This window comes from Camelus bactrianus, chromosome 2 (assembly GCF_048773025.1).
Source record: "Camelus bactrianus isolate YW-2024 breed Bactrian camel chromosome 2, ASM4877302v1, whole genome shotgun sequence".
Lineage (NCBI taxonomy): Eukaryota > Metazoa > Chordata > Mammalia > Artiodactyla > Camelidae > Camelus > Camelus bactrianus.
The window spans coordinates 135,758,988-135,785,578 of NC_133540.1; the positions used below are offsets into that span (position 1 = coordinate 135,758,988).

A 26,591-nucleotide genomic window follows, 5' to 3' on the forward strand; every position below is an offset into this window, starting at 1 on the left:
AGGGAGACCCGAGAGGGCGAGCGACCTGCCCAAGGTCACACAGCGAATTACAGGCAGGGCGGGGTCGGCGGCGACGGCGAGTTAGGGTTCCGGGCCGGATGGTGCGCGAAGTGGGGCCCGGAACCGCCGGCTGGGCCAAGCCCTTGGCGCTGGCCAAGCCACCCAGCTCTGAGCCCAGCGTCCCCCGCGCCAGTCACCCCCACCAGCCTTGAGTCGCCGCCTCCGCCCGCCTTCGCAGCCAGGAGAGCGACGTCACGCCCAGCGCCCGCAGGCCCGCAGGCGAGTCGGGCTCCGACCCCGGGGGCGGGGCCGCCCCGGCGCACGCGCTGTTCGCCTACCCGCCTCAGAAACGCGGTCTGCGCAAGTCCCGCCCATCTGCTCGAGGCCCGCTCCCGGCCGGCCCGCCCCTCCGTCGGCACACGGCCCGCCCGCCCGCCGGCAGCAGTCCCGCCCCCGCGGCACAGGCCCTGTCCCCGGCGGGCGGAGCGGCGCGGCTGAGGGACGGCAGGCGCGGGCCAGCTAATGGGAGGGGCCGTGGCGCGGGGCGGGGCCTGTGTCGGGGGCGGGGCGCCGCCGCGGTCCTGTTCGCCGCGGCTGGGGCGCGTTGTCCTTGGAGGGAGGAGCGCGGCTGAGGGCCAGCGCCTCCCTCGCTCAGCCCCCCCTCCGCCGTGCTCAGGTACCGGCCCGGCGTGGCCCGCGAAGCGCCCGTCCTTGCGTGCGCGCGTCCGGGGTTGTGCGTGCGCGCCCCGGCGCGGGGCCGCGCGTGAACTTGGGCTGGACAGGTGCCCGCTCCCGTCAGCGCGCCGGGCCCGGCCCGCGCGGCCCGATGCTTTTCCACCCGCGTCGGTGCCGGTGCCGAGCGTTTTCGCCGCTGGACCCGGAGAGCGCGGCGGGCGGGTCACTGAGGGCGCGGGGACCCGGGGGCTCGCGACCCGGGGTTGGGACTCCTGCCGCGCGCACGACCCCCGGGCCGGCTCAGGCCCCGGGCCCCCCGCGCCCAGGACCCCCTGCGCCCCGAGACCCCGCGCAGCCCGGGGCCCCGTGCGCGCCCCAAGAGTCCCAGGTCTCGAGACTCCTGCGCCCCAGGAGCCGCGCGGAACCCTGGGCCCCCTGCGTCCCAAGAGCCCTGCGTCCCGGGTTCCCTATGCCACGAGACCCTGCGCACCCCGGGGCCCCCTGCGCTCCCCGAGAACCTGCGCACCCGGGGCCCCCGTGCACTCCACGCACCCTTTGACTGTGAGGGGCCGCGCCTCGGGCGCGCTGCCACTTGCTGAACCGACTTTGGGTGTCGCCTTTGCGAGCTGTTGTCGTTCCGGTGCCGAGACGCGCGGCTCCAGCGGTTCTTGGGGCTCATGTGTCTTGTCATCTTGCAGCGAGAAACAGGAAGTCTGATGTGATAAGCTGTGCCCTGACGAAGCCCCAAAGGTGGGCCCACACGACGAGGGGAGGCCGGACCCCCCAACAACCTGTGGAAGGTGATTGGAAGTCGATTCCGAAGCTGCGTTCTCTGCATAGACGAGAGGTTTGAGTCTTAAGACTTCCTGTCGGTGGAGAAAGGTGCGTTAGGTGGATAGTGTGTGTTTTTACTTTATTTCTACTTCATTTTCCCTCACTCTGAGTACAGCTGCAGATCTGAAATGTGTTAGTCTATGTTAAATTGGCTGAAGTGTTTGCATTTTATCTTAGGCTACTTCTGCTGGACTCTAAACTTCCCTAATGTCAAAATACATTTTTTTTTAAAAAGTCAAACTTGACTCATTGCTTAGTTGAGTTTATAATGATCTCTCAGCATTGAAAGCTTTCAGGGTGGATTAGCTTGGCTTCAAGACTGCACTTCAGTTTCACAACATTTCAAGAATTTAAGTTGAGCATATAGATTCTGTTTCTTCAGCTGTGACCTCACTGTCTCTTGAGTGTGTCCCCATCAAAGCAGGTCCCGACAGGGAAGCCCAGCCTCGCACTCTGATGGTAGAAAGCAGGGGAAGAGTTTGTCTCAATTTTGACAACTCGAAATTGCCCCCAACTTGAAATTGAAACAGCAATTGTTTAGAAGCAGTGGCTTTTCTTTAAACTGGCCTCCTCCCGTGGCTCACTGTGCAGGGAACTTAGACTTTGTTCTGGAGCTCAGTCCCTCTTGTGTGCTCTGTGGTGCCACTTTAAGGCTCTCAGGAGGGTGAACAAGAGCCACCGTAACAGGCATGCCCTTTGGTGGACCCTTACATTTTCTTGACTTTGAATTTGGAGCCACAAAGGGGAGCACTGTTCTTGTAGCTACTGGAAACATGTACTGGAGAGGATGCCAACGTTGTTGTCTTTTTCTTCTTTGTAAGTGGGCACATCAGGACCTTCCCTAGTCATAGAGACATCTGCTCATCTGCACAGTGTGCACAGGGAACAGGCTGCTGTTTGTTTGCTGGGAGGTGAAAGGACCAGGAGAACAGGTATTTTTTTACAGGTGCATTTGAAACACTCAAAAACTTTTTTTTAAAAGCAAATTAAAATTTTATATAAACCTTTTTGACTTTTTCTGCCATAATATTTTTCAAAGGAAAATTGACTTTCACAGTCATTTCAGCATTTGTTATAAGTGGTCCTAATTTAACGTGTGTGCCAGGGACCCAGCACTTTCCTGCATCTTCCTTAGTCTGAGTCCTTGCAGCCTCATGAGGTGGGTGGTTCTTCCCCAGAGAGGTGAGGTCACTGGCCTGGGAGAGCCCAGCTCTGAGCAGGCCAGCCCGGGTCCGACCCTGGGTCTTCTGTGCAGCCAATCAGAGCCCACCTTGTGTCCTTTCTCAGAAGGAAGTTTTTGGGTGCAGTCTCCACGCACTAGGAGAGACGTAATGACGAAAATCTCCTTTTTAAGATTTGAGTTTCTTTTCCTTTGTTGGCTTGCAGAGATAACGGTTCAAACATGGTTTCTGGGCACTTTTAAATTAATAGTCCTGTTGTCTAAACCCTCTAGTTGTGGGTTTTAACATTAGTAAGATGTTGGTTAGTTAGGACATGTGATTTTTGTCTTATTTTCTTGTTTCAAAGTCTTCTCAAAAAGACTTCCATGGTCCTGTGCGCAGGGCTGTCTCTGCCTTGGGCTTTTCTAGGGATCACTGAGTGTGGCACCTACTGTGTTCTGTTAGAGAAGTTACTGAGCCCCTCAAGTGGAGTCGTACCTGCATGCCACCAGTGGGAAGTGGTCAAGCAATTTTGGCAGGCTGCAGTAACCTCACCTGTGTGGCTGGTGTTGATCTTGGGGACATGGCCACCCCCCCCCCTTCTTCCTAGCCTGCTGTAACGCAGGACTGGTGACTGTGACCCACTCCAACAGCGAGAAAGGGGCATTTGGCTCCGTTTGCTTTGCTAAGTGTCCCTGTTTTGGTTACTATGGCAGTGTAACAAATGAACTCCAAAACTGGTGGCTTCAGACAACGATGATCATTTATTACTGCTCAGGATTTCGGGGCCTGGAATTTGGAGCAGCCTCGTGCAGCTTGGTCAGATGGGGGCTGGGGCTAAGTGTCTCCTCTGGGACATCCTCACTCTGTGTTGGGTTCCTGGGCTGGGAAGATGTGAACAGTGGGGCTGCCTGCAGCATGGCATCTTCGAGGCGTATCCCAAAAAGGACCAGGCCTTTGTGGCACCTGGAAGTCACTTTGCGTCTGGTCAAGGGGCAATTAAACTCCACCTTCTCATGGGGGGCGTGCCAGAGCGTCTGCAGTCATGTGCTAAAAACCCTGCACCAGCGATTGCTAGTTAATAACTAATGTTCAACCAGGTTATGAGTTTCTGTTTAAGTGCTCTTTGAGAGAAAACTAAATAAAAAGAAAAGTCAGAGAAGCTGGAGTTGGTGCCGCTGTGTTAGCTGCGAGGTTGCACTGTGTTAGCTACAACGCTCCTGGAACTTGGGATGTTCTCAGCCTTGAGGTGCTGGTGGGCTTCACACTTCTTTTTTGTGAAAACCGCCGGAACCTGAGGCTTTCATGTCTGAAACCGCCTGGCTTTGGCCTTCCGTGTGTGCTGGGGTAGGCCCTGGCCCAACAGCTAAGTGGGTACTGGAGAGTTTCTCCCCACTTCGTGGGTCAGAAGCCAGCCAGCAGGAGCTGGAGTGGCCCGTCCAGAGCTCAGGCTTGAGTCTGGTGTCCGATTCGCAGCCGGTGGCGGGGTCTGGCTTGGGTGGCAGAGAGAGGCTACGTGTGGAGGTGGCTCTGCCCGTGCCCCAAGGCTGCCGCTGTTGGAGCCTCCGTGTCCGCACAGATTCACTGAACTGCAGGTCCTCACTCACCTCCCCAAGGGCCAGGCAGCCTCGAGTCTTGGCCTCGAGAAACCCTCTCTTAGCAGGAATGGAGAGCAAGGTGATCGGCACACAGGAACCTCCGGCCCGAAAGCAGAGACCAGCGAGGGAGCTGGGCTGGGCTGGCCGGGATGGGAAAGCCGTGAGGAGGAGAGCCCTGTGGTGGGTTCAGCCTTAGAGGAGCGCGGGCCGAGGCTCAGGGCGTTCAGAGGTGCGGACGCCTCTGAACGTGGTGGCTAAACAGGAGGTACAGAAACAAGCGTCATTGGAGGACGACGTCCAGGGCCGGTCGTGGCAGCAGTTCAGCAGCAACAGGAAAGTAGCAGAGGTGGAGGCCTGGGAGGGCTGGCTGTTCTAGAAACAGACCTGGGAAAGGGGGCTGGCGGACTCATCGATGAAGCCAGCACATCTCTGAGGCCTCAGTGGCTCAGTTTCCCCCTTCAGAAGACCCTGCCCAAGGCCCCTGCACACTTCCCAACTCTGGGAGAGGGAAGATTTGGGGAGCCCGGCTGGCATCCAGGGAGGAGAGAAGGGGTGCAGGCATTACACGCCCGCCGGGCCCCCTGCTCTGGGAGCCGCAAGCGGAGGGCGAGGCCCAGCCCAGCTGCTGGCTGCACTTGGACCTGGGGGAGGCATCCCTCCCCAGGCTGGCCTGTGCCTGGTCCAGGAGCGTAAGGGCTGCAGGCCGTCCCAATGGCTCTGGCCAAACGAGGCTTGCTTGTCGAGTTACAACTCCTTCGACGGGTTGGTGGGAAGAGTGTGTTGGGCAGAAACTGCGCGGAGGAGGAGGAGGAGGGAGTTACTCACCTTGGGAACCAGCCTCCCCTGTGTGTCTCAGCTGGAGGACCGTTCACAGTGACAGCGTGTTGTCAGTGATGACCTAGCGGGAGGCTTGGAGACCTGCGCCATGCTGCTCCACAGAGTCTGTAGGTAATGTGTGAAATGGAACCATCGAGGACAGCTGTGCACGTGCACTGCTAAGTGTGGACGTAACAGATACTGAGGGCAGGGCTGGGGAGGGGGTGGGTGCTGGCCTTCTGTGTGGTACAGAAACGCAGTGGCATTGGTTTTTAAAACAACGCGTTGCCACAATGGAAGGGATGTGCCTTGTGGTTTGACTTGTGTCCCCTAAAAATTCGCACGTTGAAACCCTAAGCCTCAGGGCCTTGGAAGTAGGGCTGTTGCAGAGGCAGGTAGTTAAACTGAATTCACACTGGAGTGGGGGCCCCGATCCCAAATGCTTGGTGTCCTTGTAACAGGGACTTTGGACACAGTCATGGGGAGGGACGCCCTCACAGGCGAGGGAGTGGCGAGCAGCCAGGACAGAGCCTGGAGCAGACCTGCCTGCGCCCCCAGAGGGAGCTCGGCCCCCAGAGCCAGGAGACCGTGTTTTGGCACCGCTTGTGGTGCTTGACCGGCTGCCCCGGGACACTCACTACGGCTTTATGGGCGCTGCATCTGACTCTGTTAATAAATGGAAATGAAAAAACAGAAAAACAAAGCCCACTTTGGTGCCCTCTTGGAGGGTGGAGTCCAGGGAGTGGGCGTGGCCAGAGCAGCCAGCGAGAGGTCCTCGCCGCCCAGGCTGGCCTGTGCTCGGGCTCATCCCCGCGCAGCGTGCGGGGCGCCTGCTGCCTGCATGACATGCCTGGGCCGGGAGGACGCCCTGTGTGGCCTGCGTGCTGAGTGCAGAGGTGGGTTGGGACCAGGTGAGCAGGAGGGTTAGGCCTTGGGGGCCTGGGGGCCAGTGTGATGATTCTGGCCTCTGTCCTGCGGCCACCAGTTGCCCCTGGGGGCTGGAACCCTGTGGTTGCTTTCTGTTGAGGCCGAGTGGATGGGAAGGAACAGCCTAGTGACTGCACCCACCCGGGATGGCGGAGGTGGCTTGAGCCTCACAGGGGTGGAGGAGAGGGGAAGAGCCAGGGGAGGTCAGCCACACAATAGCTGGCTTGGTTGCAGAGAAGGACCAGCATCCCTGGAGGTGAGGATGATGTGTTTGAAGTTCTTATCGCAGGAAAAGTGGAGCTGAGTCCTTTATCCTGCTTCCTCTGGCGTGGGTTCACCTGACACAGGAGGAGGGTTCCCTGGGGCCCGTGGGGGTGGTCTGGTGCGTGCGTGTCGGATCTCAGAGGGCTGCTTCCTGTGCAGGGGCTGTGGTGGGAGTCGGAGGCCACCTGTGCTCCCGGAGGCCGTGAGGAGCCCCAGCTGCCCGGCCTTCCTCAGTCCATGCAGTGGCTTGTGGGATAGAGCCCCTTTCCTTCCCCTCCCCTCCCCTCCCGGTCAGCAGGGCCGGTCAGTTTTTTCACGACTGGCACCTGCATCCCCCTTGGCACCCAGGCCTGGCTTTGCGCCTCTCTCCTGGTATCTCCTCAGCTTCCAGTGTTGGCTTCATTGCCACCCCTCCTGGGGGCTGCCCTGCCAGGAACGGGGTCCTGCTCCTGTCCTTCTTTGCACCTGCCACCAGCTGGCAGCATGACCCTGGGGCTGGGACGCTGTCCTGAGCTGCCCATCCTGGGCTCATCACGCTGCGTCTGGAGCAGGGACGGGCTGTGCGTTACTGACTGTCCGTCCTGGTCGTTGCATCTCCTGTGAGGGGAGCCGGCCTGGCCTTGTGTTGGGACCTGGGAATATGACCGTATTTGGAAACAGGGTCTCTGCAGATGTGGCTGAGATGTAAAAATCAAGATAAAGTCATACTGGGCTAGGGTGGACCTCAGTCCAGTCACTGGTGTCCTTATAAGAAGAGATGGAGAGACAGGACACCCAGGGAGAAGGCCGTGTGCAGTGGGGGCGGAGGCTGGCATGGGGATGCTGGCACAACCAAGGGACACCAAGGACTGCCGGCCACGGCTCCCTCCGGAAGCTGGGGAGGGACAGGGGTGCCCCCTCGGAGCCCCAGGAACCATCCTGCTGACCCCCTTGACTTCTGACTTCTGGCCTCAGAACTGGGAGGAAGCGGATTTGGGAGCTCTGTGGTGGCAGCCCCGGGGAGCTGGTGCACGGGGTTGTGAATCTGTGATCGTCACCACGAGTGGTGCGCCCCTGCTCTGGGAGGGAGATCACAGTGCTGCACACGAGGGTCCGGTTCTCTTCCACGCAGCCCCAGCCCCTACCCCCTCGGAAGGGGCTGCAGCTGGTGGGCAGGGGTCCTCTCCACGTGGTCATGTTCCCGCAGCTGCCATGCCTGGTACGGGGCACCTGTCTGCCCGCTGGCCAGCCTGTGTTTGCGTTAAGCGGTTCTGTTGCATTTCCCTGCACTTCTTCCGTGGTCGTGGGAGGGCCATTCCACCTGGCTGTGCGCTGCTTTAGGGCCGCGCGTCCCCCCTGGCGTCCCCCCTGACGTGGAGCAGTGTCGGGGTCGGATCAGGACACACAAGGCTAGTGCTGGGTCTGACCCCAGTGCCCATGCAGGCTTTGGCCACTGTCCCCTTGAGCCCTGTCACAGACCCAGGACCCCATGACGCGTTGGCCGCCGTGTCCTCCTGTGTCGTGGGCGGGGCGGGGCCTCCACGCTTGTCTTTTTCAACGGCCCTGCCGCTGCTGACTGCTGCTGATGCTTTGCGCAGCTTACCTTGCTTGTCTGACTTTCCTCACAGCTAATTCAGGGTCTCCGTTTCAGGCAGGAATCGGGGGTGTGGGAGGGCTGCTGTGTGCTGACCAGCGTGTCCCCAGTGCCACTTTGTCTGGGACTGGCCATGCCCGCCCCGGCCGCTCGGTGCCGTCAGGCCTCTCTGCTGTGCAGTCAGCACCTCCCTTTGTGATGAAGGAGCGTCTTGCCGGGAGATGCTCTGGGGCTGTGTGATACCTGCTTCTCCTCCTTCCACCCCCCGGTGTTAGCTTCATTGATGAATCTTGCCTGAAACATCATGGGATGTTTGTCAGATGGTGATTAAAAACACACTGTCATTCCATCCACCTTTCTGAGTTGGCATCATACCCACAGGGAGAGCCTCCCCTCCCCCGCTTCTCTATTTTTTCAGTTACTTACATCTGAGTGGATTCGTGGGTCTCATTTTCCCTGTGGAGTACGACCCACGTGCTGCCCCTTCTCCTTGGCTCCTGGGCCCTGTCAGCACTTTCTGCACCTGTCCTGGACCTCTGGCACCTGGAGGTGCTCCAGCCTCTGCTGGTTCTTCCCCGCCCTGAGCCTGGAAATCAGCCAGGCCTCCAAGGATGTGGGCTTGTTTTGAAAGTAAAATACTACTTGTTTTATAATTTTTTCAAATTTTGTTGTGATTGCTGTCACCTTTCTAGGATTATGTTGACTCAGGAGGGGGCGTCACAGGAGGGTCTCAGAGATCCTGAGGAGCTGGCACGGTGGGCAGAGGGCAGAAGAGGACGCTGCCCCCTCACCATCTGTTGGGGGCAGTGCGTGGCCGTTGTGGGCTGGCCTGTCCCACGTCGGGCTGAAGGGGCCCTTGTAACGCCCCTCTCCTGTGCGGGGCCCAAGTGGGTGTGTGCAGAGGCAGGAAGAACCTGGCTGAGCTGTGGGTGCCATTCCATGGCCTGGCTGGCCCTGCCCACTGACTTGGGCTGGTGGTGTGTCTGTGGCTGGCGGTGCCGTGTGGCCCCCTGTGATTCGTCTCCCTGGTTCCAAACATGTTGAAGTAGAGCCCCTCATGGTACAGAGCTGCCCCTCTGGGGAGCTGGCTGGCCCTGGCCCTCCTGTCTGAGCCTTGGCGTCCCTGCTGTGCCCCTGTCCAGACGGTGGGGCCCCGGGAGTGCTGTCAGTGCTGAGCACACCAGGTGCTGAAGAGCTCGTGGACGGGCTTCAGACCAGGGGACGTGGCCATGGACAGTGCTGACAGCAAGTGCCTCTCCTGGCCTCGAATATTCCCCTACTGTGGATGGGGCCTGTGGTTGGGGCGCACGCCACCCGCGGGTCCACACGCTCCTGCTGACAGGGGGGCCCCATGCCTTCCTGCGTCTGCCCGGCATGCGCCGAGGTGCGGTGTGACCGTGGGTGCTCTGTCCTGCCCCTGTGTTTTCTGGAACACCTCCGTTTCCCCACCTGGGAGGATGCTGGCCTCAGGCCTGGTGTTTCAGAGCCACGCTGAGGAGGCCTGTCGATGCCAGCTGAGAGTGCGCGTGTGTGTTTTGGGAATGGAAGGTGTGCTGTGTCTTCTTAGCATCTGTGGAAGCGTCGTACAGGTTCCTCCCGGATCTGCCGGTCTGTTTTGCTAATGCATTTCAGGACGCTGAGTGCTCCCTGAGGTCCTGGCAGGGGTCACGGCAGGGTTCTGTCCTCATCCACACCGGGGCTTGGGGGCAGTGATGCTGCCCAGAGGGGGACGGTCAGTTTGAGGTGGGACCTGGCGCCTGCCTCATGCCCTCTGCCTTGGACAGCCTGCTGGGCCCGAGGAGGCCTCTGGTGGCAGTTAGGAACCTAAACTGAAGGTTCCGGAGGTCCCCTCACTGCTCGAGTTTCATCTCCAAGAGCTCTTTTCCTTTCTCTCTAGGTGTTCCCTGTGCAGGGTGCTCTGACCGTGTTCTGTAGGCACACCACCTTCCCCTCTGAGGTGGGACTGAGCACGCTGCTGAAGGCTTCGTCCTCCGGTGCCTGTGTCTCCAGGTTGCTGGGGTTTTCCTGTCTGTGTGGCGTCTGTCTACAGCTTCCTGGGCTGGTGGCCCTTGGCAGCTGCTCACAGGCAGCAGGGCCACCAGGGAGGGGTGAGGCTGTGTGTGGCGGTGGGGTGACCAGCTGCATGCAGACTTGGGGACTCTCCCTGTTGGTCTCTGTGGGGAGCTGGGTCCTGTGCGGGCCTCTCTGTCCCTGGTAAGGCCAGTGCCCCTCCCTGCATCACCGCCCGCTGGGCCTGCTGCAGACCTGCATCCCCCGGTTCCCCTCCTGGGAGGAAACCCCACCTTGAGTTGGGGGCGGGGCCCTGGCCTGGCTGGCTGGAGTTGGGGAGGGGTGTTTAGTTGCTGCAGCCAGTGGCCGGCGGTCAGCAGCCAGGTGGGTCCAGGTGGTCCCTCGGGCGTCCCCAGTGCTGGCTGAAGGTCCGCTTCCCAGCGGCTTTCTAGCTTCCGAGGCGTCGCAGGGCCTCCTCCCCGCTGTTTGGAGCAGGGGTGGGGAAGACCTCCGTGTTGGTTCTCACGTGAGCGTTCACCTGCGCCTGTCAGCCAGACCCCTGCTTTCGTTCCATTTTCCAGGAGAGGACTCCAGTGGCAGTTTTAAAGCGGGAGGGCCTTTGTCAGGTAGGAAGACCAGGAACATTTGCACGCGTGGAGCCGGCAGGTGAGTGTGGCCTTGGCCGAGTGGTTTTGCGCGTAGTCACTTGTGACAATTTCTCTTCAGCAAAAACCAGACATGAAGCTCTGAGGAGCCCTTGGGAATGGATCACTGATTTTTAAAACAAACGCGGCCTGGCGGGTTGGCTCAAACCTTGCAACGGCCTGGGCCTCCTGAAGCCCGATGTTGCAGAACCCCAGGGCCTGCTGGTGTGGACAGAGAACACAGGCCCTGGACCATGGTCACCCTCATCACTGAGAAGCTGCAGAACCAAAGCCTGGACGACCTCACCCACAAGAGCTACGATGCTGGCCCGGTAAGCTGCCCACCCCGGGGTTGGGGGACACTGCCCAAGCTGGGCCTCAGCCAGGTGGAGGGACATGGGGGAGGCCAGGGAGCCATTTTCTAGGGTCATGTTACTGTGACCTTCAGGCCACCAGCCCCATCTGGTTGGATCATAGGCCCAGAGGAAGGCAGCGGAGTCTCTGTACCTGCCTGATGCTGGGGGCCTGGCCCCAGGCGCCTGCGCCCAGCCCTTGGCCTGTGTGTCACCCATGGTCCACGAGGAAGGGGGCCACAGGCAGTTCTCTTTATAAAGAGACCATGACGAGAAAACTCTGACCTGTAATTCTGCCCATGGTGACGGAGAGGATTTTACTCTGGTGAAAGCCCCACGAGTCTCTGTCAGGACACACGTGTTTGGAAGACAAGCCCCACGTGTACCGTGGGTGTTCACCGAACTCCTGGGGAGGCTTGCCGGCGGGCCCGCGTGGTCTCGGCACCACGCGTGGGCGCACAGCCTTTGTTCATAGCACCTGCTCTTCCTGACGTTCACCTCTTGAAGACCAGGAATCACTTACGTAGTGAAATACACAAACGATTGTGTCTTGGAGCAAGGACTCCCCGTCACCTCTCTCACCTGTTTGATTTCGGGCTCGAGGCTCCCCGAGAGCAGGGATGGGGCTGTTCTGGATGCTGGGGGTGTTGAGGGGAGGCAGACGGTGAGCAGGGTGCCTGGGGGGTCGCTGTGGCGTGCTGGGAGAAGCAGAGTGGGTAGAGGGTGTTGAGAAGTGACGCAGGGCTGGATTTTGGTGGCGCCGAAGCGGTGGGTGGTGAGCCGGGTGGAGCCTGGGGAAGGGTCTCACAGGGTGCCTGTGCCAGGGGCCTTGTGGGGACAGGTGCTTGGCGTCCATTCTCAGTGAGGGCGGGGCCAGAGCAGAGGCCACAATCCGGGTCAGGATAGCTGCCAACTTTGCTGCAGGGTGGGGAGTGGGGCTGGGGCCAGCGGCCGCCGTGCGGCCTCCAAAGGGTGCGGGGTGGAGGGGCGAGGGGGCAGGGGCGAGGTCAGGGAGGGTCACGTGCGGTGTGTGCCTCTGGCGTGCCCGTGTGCACAGGTCCAGACTTGGGGTTGGTGCAAAGCTCAGCTTTCAAAACTCTTAAGTTTAAGGGAGATTTTTCCAGTGAGGTATAATTTGCATACAGTGACGTGTGCAGATTGTGTTTGGTGTTGAGTGGGTGACCTTTGCCAGCTGGGTACACAGTAACTTCGTCCCTGCCACACCACACGTCTCCGTTGCCCCGGGAAGTCCCCGTGGCCCCACGTGGCTTGGCGGGTCCTGGAAGGTTACAGAAGTGCCGTGGCGCAGCACCTGCTCTTGGAGTCTGGCTTCTCCTCTCGACGCGAACGCTTCTGGAATCTGCCATGTGGCTGGTGCTTCGGTGGTTGTTCCTTTGCCCTGTTTGCTGGACAGACACTTGGGCTGTGTCCACAACTGGCTGTTAAGAACAGTGCCACTGATGGCATTTACGTGCCAGCTGTTTTGGGACGTCTGCTTCCACTTGTGGGGAAGGTCTGCCCAGCGGTGTCCGTTAGCAGCACCTCAGCCTGTACTTTCTTCCGGTCAGGTGTGGTGTCTCCTTGCGGCTCTGACCTCACGGCCTTGACCAGTGAGGTCGGCACCATTTCCTGTGCTTACTGACGGTAGTGTGTCGTTTTTGGTGTCCTTTTGCTCCTTTTTCCTGTGGGTGGTGTGCACTTCTTATTGGTTTGTGGGAACTCTTTATATATTCTGGCTCTGAGTCTTTCTTCGGATGTGTGTTCTGCAGATCTTTCCTCCTATCCTATGGTTTGCCTTGTCATTCTCTTAATGGTGTCTTTTGATGAAAAGAAATTCTAAATTTTAGTGTAGACGAATGTATCCATGTGAGTGTTTTTTGTATCCCACTTATGACGTCTTTGCTAACCTGAGTCTGGAAGATACTCTCTTATGCTTTCTTCAGGAAGTGCTGCCGTTTTGCCCTTAGCTTGAAGCCTGCACTCTCTGAACTGAAGTTCACGTGTGGGATGAAGCAGGTCAGGGTCGGACTTTCCTTGTCTTTTTGTGTGGATGTGTGGTCAGCCCCACACCCTTTCCAGAAACGTCTTTTCTCCATCACGGAGCATGGAGGGTTCCTGTGTTCTTATGTAACCCTAGCAGCAACCCTGCCGTGTGTGTTCCATGGTCACTCCTGTCCTAGGTGGGGTATTCCAGGCTCACAGAGAGGAGCTGACCTGCCCTGGTCGCAAGCTGGTCAGGGGAGCTGGACTCAAGGCCTGGTTTGACCAGCCTCAGCTCTTCCGCTTGGCTGTGCCCTGCACGTAGACCGAGATGGAGCCTCTGTGAGTGTGGTGGGCCAGGCCTGCCTCAACGTGAACCTGTGGCCTCAGCTCCTGCGTGTCTCCAGCGAGTGTGCAGAGGCCACCTCGTCTGTCGGGGCTCCTTCGCACGAGGTGTCGTGTAGACTGGTCCTGGGAGTCGCCAGCACACAGCCCAGCGGCCATCCTTCCACGGAGGCCAGGGCCAGCCCTGCTCTGCTCTCAGTGTGGCTCCGTCCAAAACCAGGGGTCCTGGGCTGTCCTACATGGCCCTTGCCTGTGTAGCTCTATGTTGGAACCTGGGCTCCTGTGTGGCACCATTTGAGCTGGCCCAGTGGGCGCCTGCTAGGTGTGTGCCCCACTTTGGTAGGACGCTGCTAGCTGCTGGGGACGCAGCCTGAGGGGGGTGGGCTACGCTGTACATGAGAACATGGTCCCTGGTGCTTGTGTTGGGAGGGTAGCCCAGGGGAGGGCTGATACCCCCAGGGCTAGGCGGGTTTGCAGCAACAAAGGTGTGGATTTCCACGGCGTTGTGGGCTCCGTGTTCACCGCGGGCTTTCTGTTCCTTGACAGAGCTGCTTTTTCATCGGCTCCATCTGACTGGGGCTCTCTGGTGGAGAACCTCATGGTCACCAGGTGCCCACGCTGGAGCCAGGCTCTTGAAATCCTGTGCGACAAGGTCTCTGCTCTGCCCAGCCTGACTGTTGGCAGGCCTCTTTTTTCTGAGCGATGACCTAGCTTTTAACTTATTTTATGAGAAGCAACAAAAGATTTCCTTTTTTTATCATGACTTTGGAAATCCAATGAAACTGTCCCTGAGAAGCTAGACTCCATGACTGAGAGTCTTGTTGTGATGGAGAGGACTTGAGGGGCAGGAAAAGGTGAGCGGCCGTGACCGCACGCGAGGTCAGGAGAGCGCGAGAAAGCAGACAGACAGACAGGTGTTGAGTGGCCCGCAGCTGCACGCAGCCCCTTCAATTGATGGGCAGATTATGGCCAAGAAGAGAGCTGCGTGGGCTCGGGCAGGGCCCCGTGGGTCGCTGCGCCCTGCAGCTGGCCGCTCGCCAGACGGAGGGGTCGGCCGTGTGGGCACCACGGGCGGAGGGCTTCCCGAAGAGCAGGACGGTCCTGGCGCCAGTGAGTATGCTGGGGGCCTTTTTATGGCCTTTACTCGGTGAACATCGTTATGCTTCTAAGAATCTTGATTAAGAGAAAGACATATTCCAGGGTCCGTGCTGTTCTTTTTACTCATCACAAAAGACAGTGCTGGGAAAGTGCAGTTGATTGTGGTGAGAAAAACACCCGCCTGAACCGTTTCTGAATCAGCACGCGTGAGTCCACAGTACTGAAACTTCCTTCTTTTCACCTTCAGTGTTCTGCCGAGAACGTGAGCTCAACTGGCTGCTTGTTCCCTTTTGAGACCAACAGTAAGTGTTGAAAAGCCCCAGCAGGTCTTCCTGGGCTGCTGTGGCCTTGGACCCTGAGCCGGGGGCACCAGTCTGCTGGGCGGAGGGGCACGGGAGGCTGCCTGTATAGCCTGGCTACGCTGCGGCAGGTGGCCCCGCAGCCGTCCTCCCACTCCGCTGGCCTGCCGTCCGGGCCTGGCCAGGCCTCTCCTCTGGGCAGCAAAGTGGGTGGGGTCTGGGGCTGCTGTACCCTTTCTGGAAGGTGCCTGGCAGGGCCGAGCTGAAAGGGCCTCCTTTCAGATGGGGTCCTGCAGTCGCCGAAGGGCGGGAACAGGACGGTGTCAGGCAGTGTATGCGGAGCACACGCAGTCAGCGGTGGGTGTAGGGGGACCTCTGTGCCTGGAGGGTGTGGGTCTGGGGCGCCCCCCTCCCTCCAGTGCACGCCCCTCATGTGGGCCAGGAGGCCTAGCTGCCTGAGTGTGAGTCTGTGAGAGTGAGTGTGAGAACTACTGGCTCCTGTGATCCTCTGTGGCTGGTGTCCATCGTCAGAGTGGGGTGATTTCAGGTGGGACAGCCTGAGTTGCATCCAGGTCCTCCCCTGCAGCCCTGCTCACAGTTGTGGTGATGCTGTACTAGCTGCTCTCTGGGCTGCTCGGTGAAGGCTTCCCTAAGCTCTCCAGTGACCAGATGGGAGGAGGAGGTGTGGGCCCCGCTCCTGGCCCTGAGTGCCATGTCTCTTTCCCACAGGGGGCCAGTCCGGGCTCAGAGCCCCTTGGGCTGCCCCCAGGCCCACAGAGCTCTGCTCTCCCCTCTGACTGACCGAGCCTTCTTCGACCCCAGGGTCACCCTGGGGCCTTTGTTCGTGCGTCTCCCTGCCCGGGCCTGGTCTCCTCCCAGGGTCCTCTGGCCTCTGTGCCAAGGCCCCTCATCTGGTGGTGACACACAGCAGTGGCCAGCACAGGGCTGCTGGACACCCTTTGGGCCAGGTTAGCAGGGGATCTGGACTTCCACCAGCCCCAGACCTGCTCCCAGGCTGCCCCGTTCACTCAGGTGCCGTCATGTGCGACCATCAACTGTTGACTCCTGGATGCTCGGCCTCGTCTGACCCTCACGCCCCTGAGGTTCAATGGCGAGGAAGCGGAGGCCGCAGTGTCAGGGTCTCTGTCCCAGCGGGATCCCCACCTCGGTGTGCGCTGTGGCTGCGCAGGGCGGGGAGAAGGGAGGAATTCGCTACTCCCGGCGCGGTGCGAAGAGCCCCCTCGGCGCCTGTGAGCTGATCTGGGCGCACCCCAAGGCCAGGCAGGCGCCGCGGGTGCGAGGAGGATGTGCCTGGGCCCCCCTCACCCGTCTCTCCTTCGTGTTTCCCCAGAAGACAAGCACCCCTGGAAGGTCGTCAGCCGAGGACCGCCCGTCGGAAGCCAGGCGGCCGCGGGCCCCACCGTCCCCTTCTCGCCCAGCAGCCTGGGCGCCGTGAGCGCCCGGGACCTCAGGGAGCCTGGGGGGCCGCCCTCGGCACCGCCCACCAAGCGACACTGTCGGTCCCTGTCGGAGCCGGATGAGCTGGCGCGCTGCCGTTCCCCGTGGCGCCCGGGCGGCTCCAGGGTCTGGACTCCGGTCTCCAAGAGGCGGTGCCACAGCGGCGGGAGCGCCACGCTGCAGGGCAGCCCGAGCGCCGGCCCATCCCGGAGCGCCTGGTCGCCGGGCCACGCCCTGCCTGCGGCCGGCCCCACCTCGCCCCCCGCACCCCGGCCGGCCTCGGCCAGCAGCGGCTTCTTGGATTTGGGCGACGGCAGCTTAGGCCCGGCCTGGCGACCCGCGGGCCCTTGGGCGCTGCCCGCGCGACGCCGCCTGTCCCTATCGCAGGAGCACCTGGTGGCGGCGGGCGCGGCCCCGCCCTCGGCCGGCAGCTCGCCCACGTCCACGCCCCAGCTGGGCCGCAGGCGGGGCCTGCTCCGGTGCCGCTCGCAGCCGTGCGTGCGCGCGGGCGGGAAGAGCCGGCTGAAGCGCAGGCGCGAGGAGGACCGCTGGCCGCGCCCGTCCCTGGACTTCCTGAAAATGACCCGGGTGAGGCTTCCTCGGCCCTCTGGGCGCCGCCGCCGCCGCCGCAGGGCGGTTCTGGGGCGGGGCGGGGGCCGTGCTCTCTGCGCTCGCGTGGGCGGTGGCAGCGGGGGGTTGCGCCCCGTCCTCTGCGCCGGCACCCTTGCCGCACAAACCTGGGGGGAGTGGGAGCCTGAACTGCCCCTTTCAGGGGGGAGATAGTTTGGGTCGTGAGGAGACGTCCGGGTACCCAAGGCTGAGCGGGCACCGTCTGACCCCAGGCTTCTCCTCCACCGACGCCTCTCAGGAAAAGTGGTGTTCTGAGTTTGGGTTGCGGACCAGGTTGAGGATTCTGGTGTCCGGGTGACACCGCCTGCGCCTCTGTGCCTCGCTGTTTGCTGACAGTGGGCCGTTTAAAGCAGACTTAGAGGAAAGAGCCGGTTTCTCGAGTACCGGCCCTGGGTTTTGCAGGGAGAGGGCGGGACCTTCTTGGGGGGAGGTGGGCTGAGGAAGCAAGTCCTGGGTGTGAGAAATGGACGCCCGTGCTCCCCGCATCGCATGGGGTGGCTGCGCGGGGGTCCTGGTCGGGGGCGGGTGAGGGCGAGCAGGACCTCGCAGATGGGTTGGGGTCACCGTCGTCAGACAGCATGCAGACGGAGTCAGGCTGCACGGTGCTCTTGACAGAACCATCAGCCTTGCCTTTCTTGACTGGTGGGTTTCCTGAAGATTCTTCCCAGTGGTTGGGAGAGGGCTGCCCACCCAGACTTGCTGGCTGGGAAACTTCTGCAGAGCTGGGGTTTAGGAAGGAAGTGTTCTGAGCTTTGCACTGAAGGTGGGTGTCCCTGAAACCAGATGGCACAGAGGAAAGCAGTTCATGAGCCCCACAGGCACCCCCCACTTCCCAGTGCCCGGTGAGGGTCTGTGGGCCCTGAGGGGGCAGGACTGTGGGAGAGGGCTGCAGAGTGGGCAGGAGGAACAGAGCCGGGGGAAGCCTCGCTATTGGGTGGTTCTTTGCTGGAGTGGACGTCCCGACCCCTGGGGCAGGAAGGGGCAGTTGTAGGGTGATGGGCTGGAGTGAGCCGTGGGCCCAGCGGGCAGCAGGGGTGATGCAGGCACATGCGGTGTGGGGCAGCTGAGGGCCGAGGGGCTGCTGCTTCTGAGTGCCGTACCTTCCAGGGGGTTGCAGCCCCCAGCTGCCACGTGTGCAAGTGTGTATCTGCATAGGGCGTATGTGTATGTGTGTGACTGTGTGTGTGCTGTGTGGACAGCTGCAAGGATCAGGATCCTGGTTCTCGTGTCCCCTGCCCTCTGCTGGGGTGGGCGGTTCTGCCCTTGTGGAATTCCGGGCCAACGATGGCCGTGACCACCTTCTGCCTCGGAGAGGCCGCTCTGCAGAGAGGCTGGGGGAAGAGCGTGGAGGAGCCGGCAGCTGGGACGTAGGAAGAGGTTTGGGGGTCACACTGGCCCTCAAACTAGAAACGGGAGTTGGGGGCCCGGCCAGGCAGGACTGAGACGCCTGCCTCCCCAAAGGGACAGACCTGTCACGTGATCCCCAGGCTTGGTGGTCCTGATGCGTCTCTCCTTCCTTCTGCAGTCGTCCTGCCGGGCTCCTGATGACCCCTGTGCTACCAAGACGTCGTCCTAACCCGCCTCTGACTGATTCCACCCTGACCCCCAGCAGAGCGGTGTCTCGAATGAGAGTATGAGATAGTAGGTCAGCCATCTGCGGCCACGTGACAAACAGCACCATTTGTGCTGTGTTCCCCAGGGTCAGGCCCCCAGGAGCAGCTCAGGCCCGCTGGTTCTGCTGAGGGTCACTGCGAGGTGGCAGCCACGCTGGCAGCCGGGCTGCAGGCACCTGAAGACTGGGGCTGGGCCGGAGGGGCCACCGCCAGGCTCCTTTGCGTGTCAGGTTTGGTGGAACCCACTGAAAAGCCACCGGGGCCCGGGGTGTGTGTGGATTTAAACAGCCCACACGTTCAGGGTTTCCTTTTGTTTCGGTTTGTTTCAAACTGTGTATTTCTGGGATATGGTTTATTTAAGGTTTCAGTTTTGGGAACAAATTGCTCGTTGTATTTCTCAGGGCCTCTGTACTTGTCTTTTTTATCCCTGATGTGAAATGATCGAATGTGTGCAGATAGAAACCTTGTGAGCAAATCACAAAATTGACTGTTTAAAAGAGTCTTTTGTGAAAAACTTCTTCTGTCAGTTCTGATCATCTTTCTAGGGGATGGGGACCAGGTCTGGGCGGATGCAGAGGCCAGTTTCCAGCCCTGCCCCTCGGTCAGGCTGGCAGCCCCTCTGTCCCTCACCAGCTCCCAGCTCGCGGCCTCCTGAAACTGAGCATTTGAGTGACAGTTCTTTGGTGGGTCAGGGGACACTACTGTGGTCTGTGTTGACTCACACCACCTCTCACACCTGACGTGTGGGTTTTCCCCACCGCACACACGTCTCCAGTTCTCTGCAGACACCAGCTGGGTGTCCGACAATTCGATTCAGTTCTGACACTTAACTGCCTGGCGTCAGTGCAGACCCTGCAGGGTGAGGCTCAGCCCCACAGACAGCCTCACCTTGGGCACTAGGCCCGAGTCCCCGGCCTCCTGCACTTCCCGCCGACCAGCTGTAAATCAGGGGTTCCCTAATCCGCTGTAACAGCTCACAGAACTCGGGAAAGCACCGCCTTGCTGACACCTGTTTACTCTAAAGGCTACCACTCTGGAGCAGCCAGCTGGAAGAGATGCGGAGGGCGGGGCGTGGGGAGGGGGCGGAACTTCCACGCCTTCTCCAGGCAGCCCCACCTCCCAGCACCCTAGAATCCCGCCATTTACAGGGTTTTATGGAGGCTTCATTACATGGGTGCGGTCCATCAGGTCGTTGGCCACCACTGACTAAGGCGTCCCTGGAGTGTGAGCGGGTGGGTGGAGGGGAGGCCCCTTGTCCTGCTCGTCTGTCCACTGTTTGTGGGGCAGCCCGCGGCAGGGTGCAGGGAGGGCGCTGTGAGCTGGTCCCACAGGCCCAGAAGTGGCCTGACCCCTTGTCCTGGGCCTGAGGGAGGCTGTGACCATGTGGGGCTGCTGCGGGGTGGGAGGGGAGCCTTGAGGCGGTGTGGACTTGTGCTGGCCGCACCAGTCCCCAAGGCCCAGGCAGCCAACTTCCTGGTCACCGTCTCATTCAGAGGATGGCTTCTTGAGAAGGGAAGTGAGGATGTGGATTCGGAGGCCTCGCGTGTCCCTGAGCGTGTTTGTTCCCTCCTGCCGCCTGAGTCGGGAGCTGGCCCTGGGGGCCCAGCCTCTCCGGGCTCACAGATGCTGGCCCTGGCTTCCAGGCCCCTGCGTGTCCGCCTGGTCCTTTGTTCCCAGCCCCTCTCTGTCCTGCAGGTTCTGGTGCCTCGTGATGGCAGACTTTGCGTGCATTTTTGTCGGTCGTGCCGGGTCCCCAGGGGTCTGTCGGGCCCGCGGGTTCTCGCGTCGCTTGGGAGGTGGCTTCGGGGCAGGTGCGCAGCCCCCTCGGCCTCTCCCTGTTTTCTTCAGTCCACCTCTGGGAGCCTCAGCCTCCAGATGGGGTCCCTGACTTTCTTTCTTCCTGTGTCCCTTCCTCTCATTCAGGGTGAGGATCTTACCTCTGGACGTTGGTGACTTGGTTTTCAGGATGTTTTTTCTTCCCGTGTCGCGTGTTTCCTTCAGATCTCCTCTTTGGGTTTACCCTGCCGCTCTCGCACAAGAGGGGCTCCCCAGGTGTTCAGCAGCATGGGGGTGTCTGCTGGGGTTCCTGACAGGACCAAAGTGCCAGTCAGCCCCCGTGCCCTTCACTGTCGCTCTTCGGCCGTGAGCTTTTCGTGGGGGCCTGGGGCCCCTGAGTCTGTGTCTCTTGGCGTTTCCTTTGGGGGCCAGTTCTGCAGAGAAGCCTCTTCCTACCCTGCCTGGGGAGGCTGGGAGCCCAGAGAGGGGGACTGGCCTGGAGGGGCTTGGGGGCCCTGCAGGGTTCCACCTGAGGCCTTGGAGGTGGGTGTTGCGTGGTTTGCTAAGTGGGGGCCACACTGGGCGTGGTCCGGGGGCCTCTGGCCAGTCCTCCCCTGAGTACTTGCTGGGCTTGTGGGTACAGCTCCACACTTGAGTCCCTGGCATCTGGGGCTGCGCTGGGTGTCAGGCCCCCACCCCCTGGTGCCCTGGGTCCGAATGAGGCAGTGGACAGTGCAGGCCTGGCCAGCCACCCGGCAAGGCGGGGATGGGGGTGGGCGGGACCCTGAGAAGGCAGCCCCCAGGGAGGGAGGGAGTGCGGCTGACACCCAGGGGACCGAGGACGCCTTGTGTGAACTTGGGGACCCCTCTCAGGGTCGTTGGGATGCTGCCTCCCCTGTGGCCTCCTGGAGGTGCTTTAAGCCTGTGTCTTTTCTGTTGCAGACTTTAAAAAATTCAAAAAGCCTTTGCTCCCTTGATTACGAAGACGAGGACGAGGATGACGCCCGAGTGAAGACGGCCGTGTCCTCCCCACGTGACCCCCACGGCCTGCAGCCCCGGCCCGCCGGCCTTAGCCCGAGGGCCTCACCGGAGTGGGTGGCCGCCGAGGGTGAGGGCTGGAGTGGTGGGGACCCTAGTGACTGGGACAGTGCTGGGGAGGAGGGTGCCTTCCCTCTGGACCGCAGCCGTGAGCTGGACCTGGAGCAGATCGAGAATAACTGAGCGTCGGGCAGGGGGAGTGGTGTGGGGGCTGGCGCTCCGTTTCTTCCCCATGAACGTGCTTTTCGGACACGAGGTGTCACTTTGATGCAGTCTCTCCTAAAGAAGTATTTTGCATTTTTATGGCTTTTACAGTTCTGAGAAAGCGTCTCTATTTTGACAAGAATTTTCGAAAGGGCATTCTGTTAACTGGAGTCTGCGTGCAGACCCCAGCCTGGGGTTGTGTTCCTTTTGTAAACTGCCTGCTGTGAAGTGCCTGTGTGTGGTGTAGCCGTGGGAAACCTGTCCCCCGCGTGCTGAACCCCTGGCCTACACTGCCCGCTCCTCCTGCTGTAAGGAGCAGGGCTGCGGCGCGGGCTGCCGGCCGGGGTCAGTGCTCTCTGTGCTGAGGACTTGGGACAGGCCTTGAGGGTGGTGGCCCTGGCCACCCCACTCTGTCACTTCAATAAAAGGCATTTGCTTTGCACATATGGCTTTTGCTTCTAACTTTTATCTCCTGAGTTGTGGGAGCAGCTTGGTTGAGCCTCGGCCCTGCAGAGGACAGAACGTAGGGTCTCCTTTTTTTCATTCCTAATTTCATAACATCGTAAGATTTCTACCAAAGACATTGATCTAAGGTTTAAGAAGGCGTTTATGATAGTGAAAGAAAACATTTATAATCCTTGGAGATATTTTCTTGATTTTATTCCCCGAGAAAATTTTCGTAGGTCCCTGTCATTAGTGAAAGTGCCTTCTGACTGGTTTGGACTTGGGTCCAAGGCAGGCGGAGCTGGGAGCGGAGTTCTTTCTCGGTTGGCCCCCTCCCTCCGACACTCCCCTGCCAGGTAGGAGCAGGGTCTTACGACGCACCTCCTGCCTCAGCGCCAGGTGGCCACCTCCTGAGATGTCAGGCCGCCCTGCAGGGCACTGGCCAACCTTATGCCGCTCGGATAAAATTCAGCGGTACCTCGTCTGACACATTTACTTGCAGAACTGAAGTGGCCATGATGGTTTCTTTTCCGATTAACATCAAAGTGTTCTTTCTTTTAAAACCTAAGCTGTGGCTCTCGTCAGAGTGCGTGGTTCAGGCCGTCCTGAACTCCTGGTCCTTTTGAGGAAGCAGGGGATTGACGTCTGTGCAACAGACGGGTGCAGAAAGGGCCTCTTGCCCGGCGCTGGAACAGACCACTCAGAGGCTCCCCGCCACCGTGGCGGGGCCCATCTGGGATGTTGCCTGGACAGTGGGGTTTTGGAAGGTCTCCAGGTTTGGTTGAAAGAGGGAAGATCAAAAGTAAGGTGCAGCAGAGCCGGGTGCTCCGGGACTGGGAGCCAGGCCCCTCCGTGGTGCCAACGTGAGCCCAGGGGCCTTCCAGGTGGTGTCTGGGGAGAGCCGGCTCTGCTGATGCCCCGGGCTGTGGGACCCTTCAGCCCAGAGCAAGTCTCATGTGGAGCAGGAGCCAGCGGGGCCACCTGAGATGCAAAGGAGCCTAGCACCTGAAAGTGTCACTTGCCTTCCCAGAGCCACCACCTAGCCACGCGTGGTGGTGGGGCCCCGAGGGAGCCTGGGAGCCCTTGCAGACAGCCTTCCCTGGGGGCTGGGGGTTTGGGACCCTGCGTCCCCTGTGCTGAACTCCTAACACTACTGCCAGGGTCTACACTGGGAAGTTATGTTTGGGGTTGAACTTCTGGAGACAGACTCCGAGTGGTTACCTGTGTGAGTCAGCAGTCAGCGCCCCGTGGTTTGCTCTGGGCTGTGGGGTGGGGAGCCACAAAGCACACGGAGGCAGGGCCCCTCGGACAGGACGGCCTGCACAGCCCCAGGGGGTGGGACGGGGCCTTGGAGGTCATCGTGGTAGTGGCGTGGGGCTGGCTGGAGGGCCCTCCGGGGGTGGCTTCTAGGCGGGGGATGGACAGAGACCCTGGCCTGAGTGGTCTGTGGCAGGACACGGGGGACGCAGAGGGCAGGGGAGGTGGGGAGGGGTGGGCTCCTCAAGTCCCTGTCCAGCTGGGCCGGTGAGGGGGTGGTTCGCTCCAGGCCACTTGGAGTCGGCCCTACAGGTCTGAGTGGCCTCGGAGGGGCATTTTGGGAGCCCAGGTGAGAACTGCAGCTCCCTGTCTCCTTGGTTCTCCGAGGTAAGTCCCCGTAACCTGCTCACCCCGGTACTGGCTGCCCCCAAGGCAGGCCCAGGGCTTTCCATCCCCTGAGACTTGGGTGCCCAACTTGGGCCGGGTCCCCGCGTCACTCACCTAACCCTGGACAGGTGCAGTCGAGTCTGCCTTCCCCAGCCGTGGCCACATGGCTGCCTGGGGTGAGCCTCGCCCCGGGCCGGGGCTGAGCACGCAGGCGGGAGGCGGCTCCCGGAGCCCTTTCACTGTGGCCACGTGGTGTGGGCGCCTGGGGGCTGCTCTAGCGCTGGGTGGGCCAGGTGTTGGTGGAAGCCCTTCCCCCTGAACTGGGGGAAGGCAGGCGACCCCAGGGCCCTCTGGGGTGGTGGGTGTGTGGGTGGGACTGGGCAGGGTCTGCGAGGGGGCCTGGGGCTCCATCCCTAGGCATCTTCTCAGCGCCAGTCCCCTGCAGGGTCCTCCGCGTTGGAGCAGACCTGGCCAGGCAGAAGTGCTGGAGGGCTGGCACGTCGGCCTTGGGGAGTGGGTGGGGTCCCTCCCGAGACAGCTGCCCCTCGGGCTCCAGGCGGCCCGGGCTGCTCCCCTCAGGGCTGCCTTGAGGCCTCCTCTCCCCTGGACCCTGCCCCCTCTCCTCAGGTGTCCCACACTTCAGGTCCCCAGGGCAGGGTCTCCAGAGTGCTCCTGAGGGGGAGGGGGCTGAGGCCGGGAGGAGGCTGGACGGCAGCCCCCTCCACTTGCCCACAGCACCCCTTGTCCTAGCCAGCATCCACTACACCCCCCTCATCCTCCCCCAGAGACCCCCATCCTCCAGGACTGGCCCTACCCTGGGCTGCCTGGGCCAACCCTGTAGTACCTGCTCCCTACCTATGCTGGTCCCCTCTGTCCCCCACTGTCTAGAACTGTCAAGGGGCCTCTGCAGACCAGGCCTGGAAGGCAGCCCCTCAGGGATGGACCCGGGACCCCTGCCACCGTGCTGGCTGCCTCTCTCTGCTGCCCTGTGCGCTGGGCCTTCTCTGGCTTCTGTCCTGACTAATCGTGCACCTGCTGTTCCCTCCGCCAGGTGGCTTCAGGGAAGGGATGGGGGTGGCCTGGGCCCTGGGCCACCAAAGGCAATGCTGAAGCCAGTGATAGGAGATAGCCCCCCCGCTCCCACCATCTCCCTCCTCATCCTGAGTTCTCTCTGGCCTCCTCTGCCCGAGTGCCAGTGCTTGGACCACACAGACCGCCCGCTTCCCTCCAGGCGGGAGCCAAGTGACCAAGGGCAGCGGCAGCCCTGTACTGCTGCCACCCCGCCCAGTGGACCCCGCCCAGTGGACGGGTCGGAGACCTCATCTTCAGTGAAAGCATGAATTAGCCCCTCTTCCTGGGCCTCCCTTGCCTGTCTGGCCTCTGGGTGGAGGGGGACTGCCTGGAGGACCCTGAACCTGTGGGCAGGAGTCTCGTCCTTGTGACCTCCTGACTCCTGGTGCAAGCCTGGCAGACACAGATCCCTCTGTAGAAAAGCCAGAAACTGGGTCTCAGGAAGCCATGCACCTGCTCGTTCAGTAGCTGTTGACTGACCGATTCCTGGGTGCTGGGCCCTGCTGTAGGCTTGAGGAGGTGAGAGAGGGAGGGCGTCCGGGCAAAATGTTCATGCTGTAGAAACAGCCAGTGCAAAGGCCCTGAGGCAGGAGCAGCCTGGGGGTGGGGCTCGAGGGTCAAGAGTGAGAGGGGAGGGGGTCAAAATAACGTACCAGGAAGCATAATGGGAAAAATGGGCTAAGCTCTTCTGTGAGTGGGTGGGAAAGCCACATGTGTAACTTCCCAGTCACTTGCTGCAGCAAAAACTGACAAAATTACAAGCGGAAATTCACTGACCCACCATCCTTGGAGATTTTTTGCTAATCCTCCCATAGTAGTTAATTGTTCAAAAGAACGCAATATGGATATAGAAGATTTGATCGCTCTGGTTAGTGAGCTCCAGCTAACGGACGTCTGTGAAATGCAGCTCCTGACAATTGGGAAATTGCACTAATTCCCAGTACAAAATCAACCATTAATGGGCCAGAAAGAGAATGTCAATTGATTTCAAGGAATTTATATCATATGGATCATATTTTCTTAACACAACTCGGAAACAAAAAGGAAGCACACAAAGCCTCGTATGTTTAGAAATTTCAAAAATACACTTTATGTGGGGGTGTGGGGGTGCAGGGGAGGGTGCAGCTCAGTGGTAGAGCTCACGCTTAGCATGCGGAGGCCCTGGGTTTGATTCCCAGTACCTCCACTAAAACAAACAAACAAACAAACAACTCACGGTCAAAGAAGAAATCACAAGTTAGAAAATACTTAGAACAGAGTGACAATGAAAATGCTTCAAATTAAACTTGCCGAATACATCTGAGGCTGTGACTGGGGGGGGGGGGAATTTATACCCCTGTGTGATTATGTTAGGAAAAAAGTGAAAATTAATGAGCTGAGCATATAATTTAAGAAATTCAACAAAGGTCAGCAAACTTCCTCTTGCAACAGCCAGATAGTAAACATTTTGGATTTTGAGGGCCACAGATGGTCTCTGTTGAATATTGTCCTTCCCCCAGAAGGGTTAAATCCATCCTGTGCTCCCAGCAGTCACATTTCAGGGGTTGTTTTCTGACCACCGAATTCGGGGAATGAAAGAATAAAGCCAATGGCAATTTTGCTAATGTTGGTTCTTCCAATCCAAGAGCACAAGATGTCTTCCCATTTCTTTGTATCATCTTCAATTTCCTTCACCAATGTTTTACAGTTTTCAGAGTATAGGTAACCTACTTGGTTAAGTTTATTTCTAGGCATTTTGTTGTTTTTGATGCAATGGAAATGTTTATGCCAGTTATAAATTTCTGGTTTTTGAAGTGCAAAAAAAAGTGAATGAAGGCCGCAGATGGCAAAATATCCTCTTTTTCGTGGGTGAGTTATATTCCATTGTGTATATGTGCTACATCTTCTTTACCCAATCATCTACTGATGTGCACTTAGGATGCTTCCATATCCTGGTAATTATAAATAATGCTGTTGTTAATAGCAGAGTGTATGTATCTTTCCGAGTTAATGTTTTTGTCTTTCTTGGATATATGCCCAGGAGTGGAGTTGCTGGGCCATATGGTGGTTCTATTTTTAGTTTTTTGAGAAACCTCCATATTGTTTTCCATAGTGGCTGCGCCAATTTTCATTCCCACCACCAGTGTACAAGGCTTCC

At 59.9% G+C, this 26,591-nt stretch overlaps 1 protein-coding gene across 6 annotated transcripts; it reads left to right on the plus strand.

The window, feature by feature from the left end:
- The first annotated feature begins 449 nt into the window (after positions 1-449).
- On the plus strand, positions 450-21,737 carry FAM53A (family with sequence similarity 53 member A). 6 transcript variants are annotated; one of them, XM_074352047.1, is made up of 7 exons: positions 789-1,557; positions 2,331-2,441; positions 9,745-9,857; positions 10,439-10,833; positions 14,525-14,579; positions 15,928-16,622; positions 20,996-21,737. In XM_074352047.1, exons 4-7 carry the CDS (start codon positions 10,756-10,758, stop codon positions 21,272-21,274), a joined length of 1,107 nt encoding a protein of 368 aa, XP_074208148.1. In that variant the 5' UTR covers positions 789-1,557; positions 2,331-2,441; positions 9,745-9,857; positions 10,439-10,755; the 3' UTR covers positions 21,275-21,737. The 6 variants fall into 6 exon arrangements, with proteins under 6 accessions (XP_074208136.1, XP_074208148.1, XP_074208162.1 ...); XM_074352061.1 differs by lacking the exon at positions 2,331-2,441 and having other exon boundaries at positions 9,745-9,955; positions 10,439-10,483; positions 10,584-10,833; XM_074352052.1 differs by lacking the exon at positions 2,331-2,441 and having other exon boundaries at positions 10,439-10,483; positions 10,584-10,833.
- The last annotated feature ends 4,854 nt before the right edge of the window (positions 21,738-26,591 follow it).

Coding starts and splice junctions, on each gene's coding strand:
- FAM53A (XM_074352035.1), top strand. CDS start 10,756: ATGGTCACCCTCATCACTGAGAAGCTGCAGAACCAAAGCCTGGACGAC. Junction 10,834..14,524: donor AGAGCTACGATGCTGGCCCG/GTAAGCTGCCCA, acceptor TTTCACCTTCAG/TGTTCTGCCGAGAACGTGAG. Junction 14,580..15,927: donor GTTCCCTTTTGAGACCAACA/GTAAGTGTTGAA, acceptor GTGTTTCCCCAG/AAGACAAGCACCCCTGGAAG.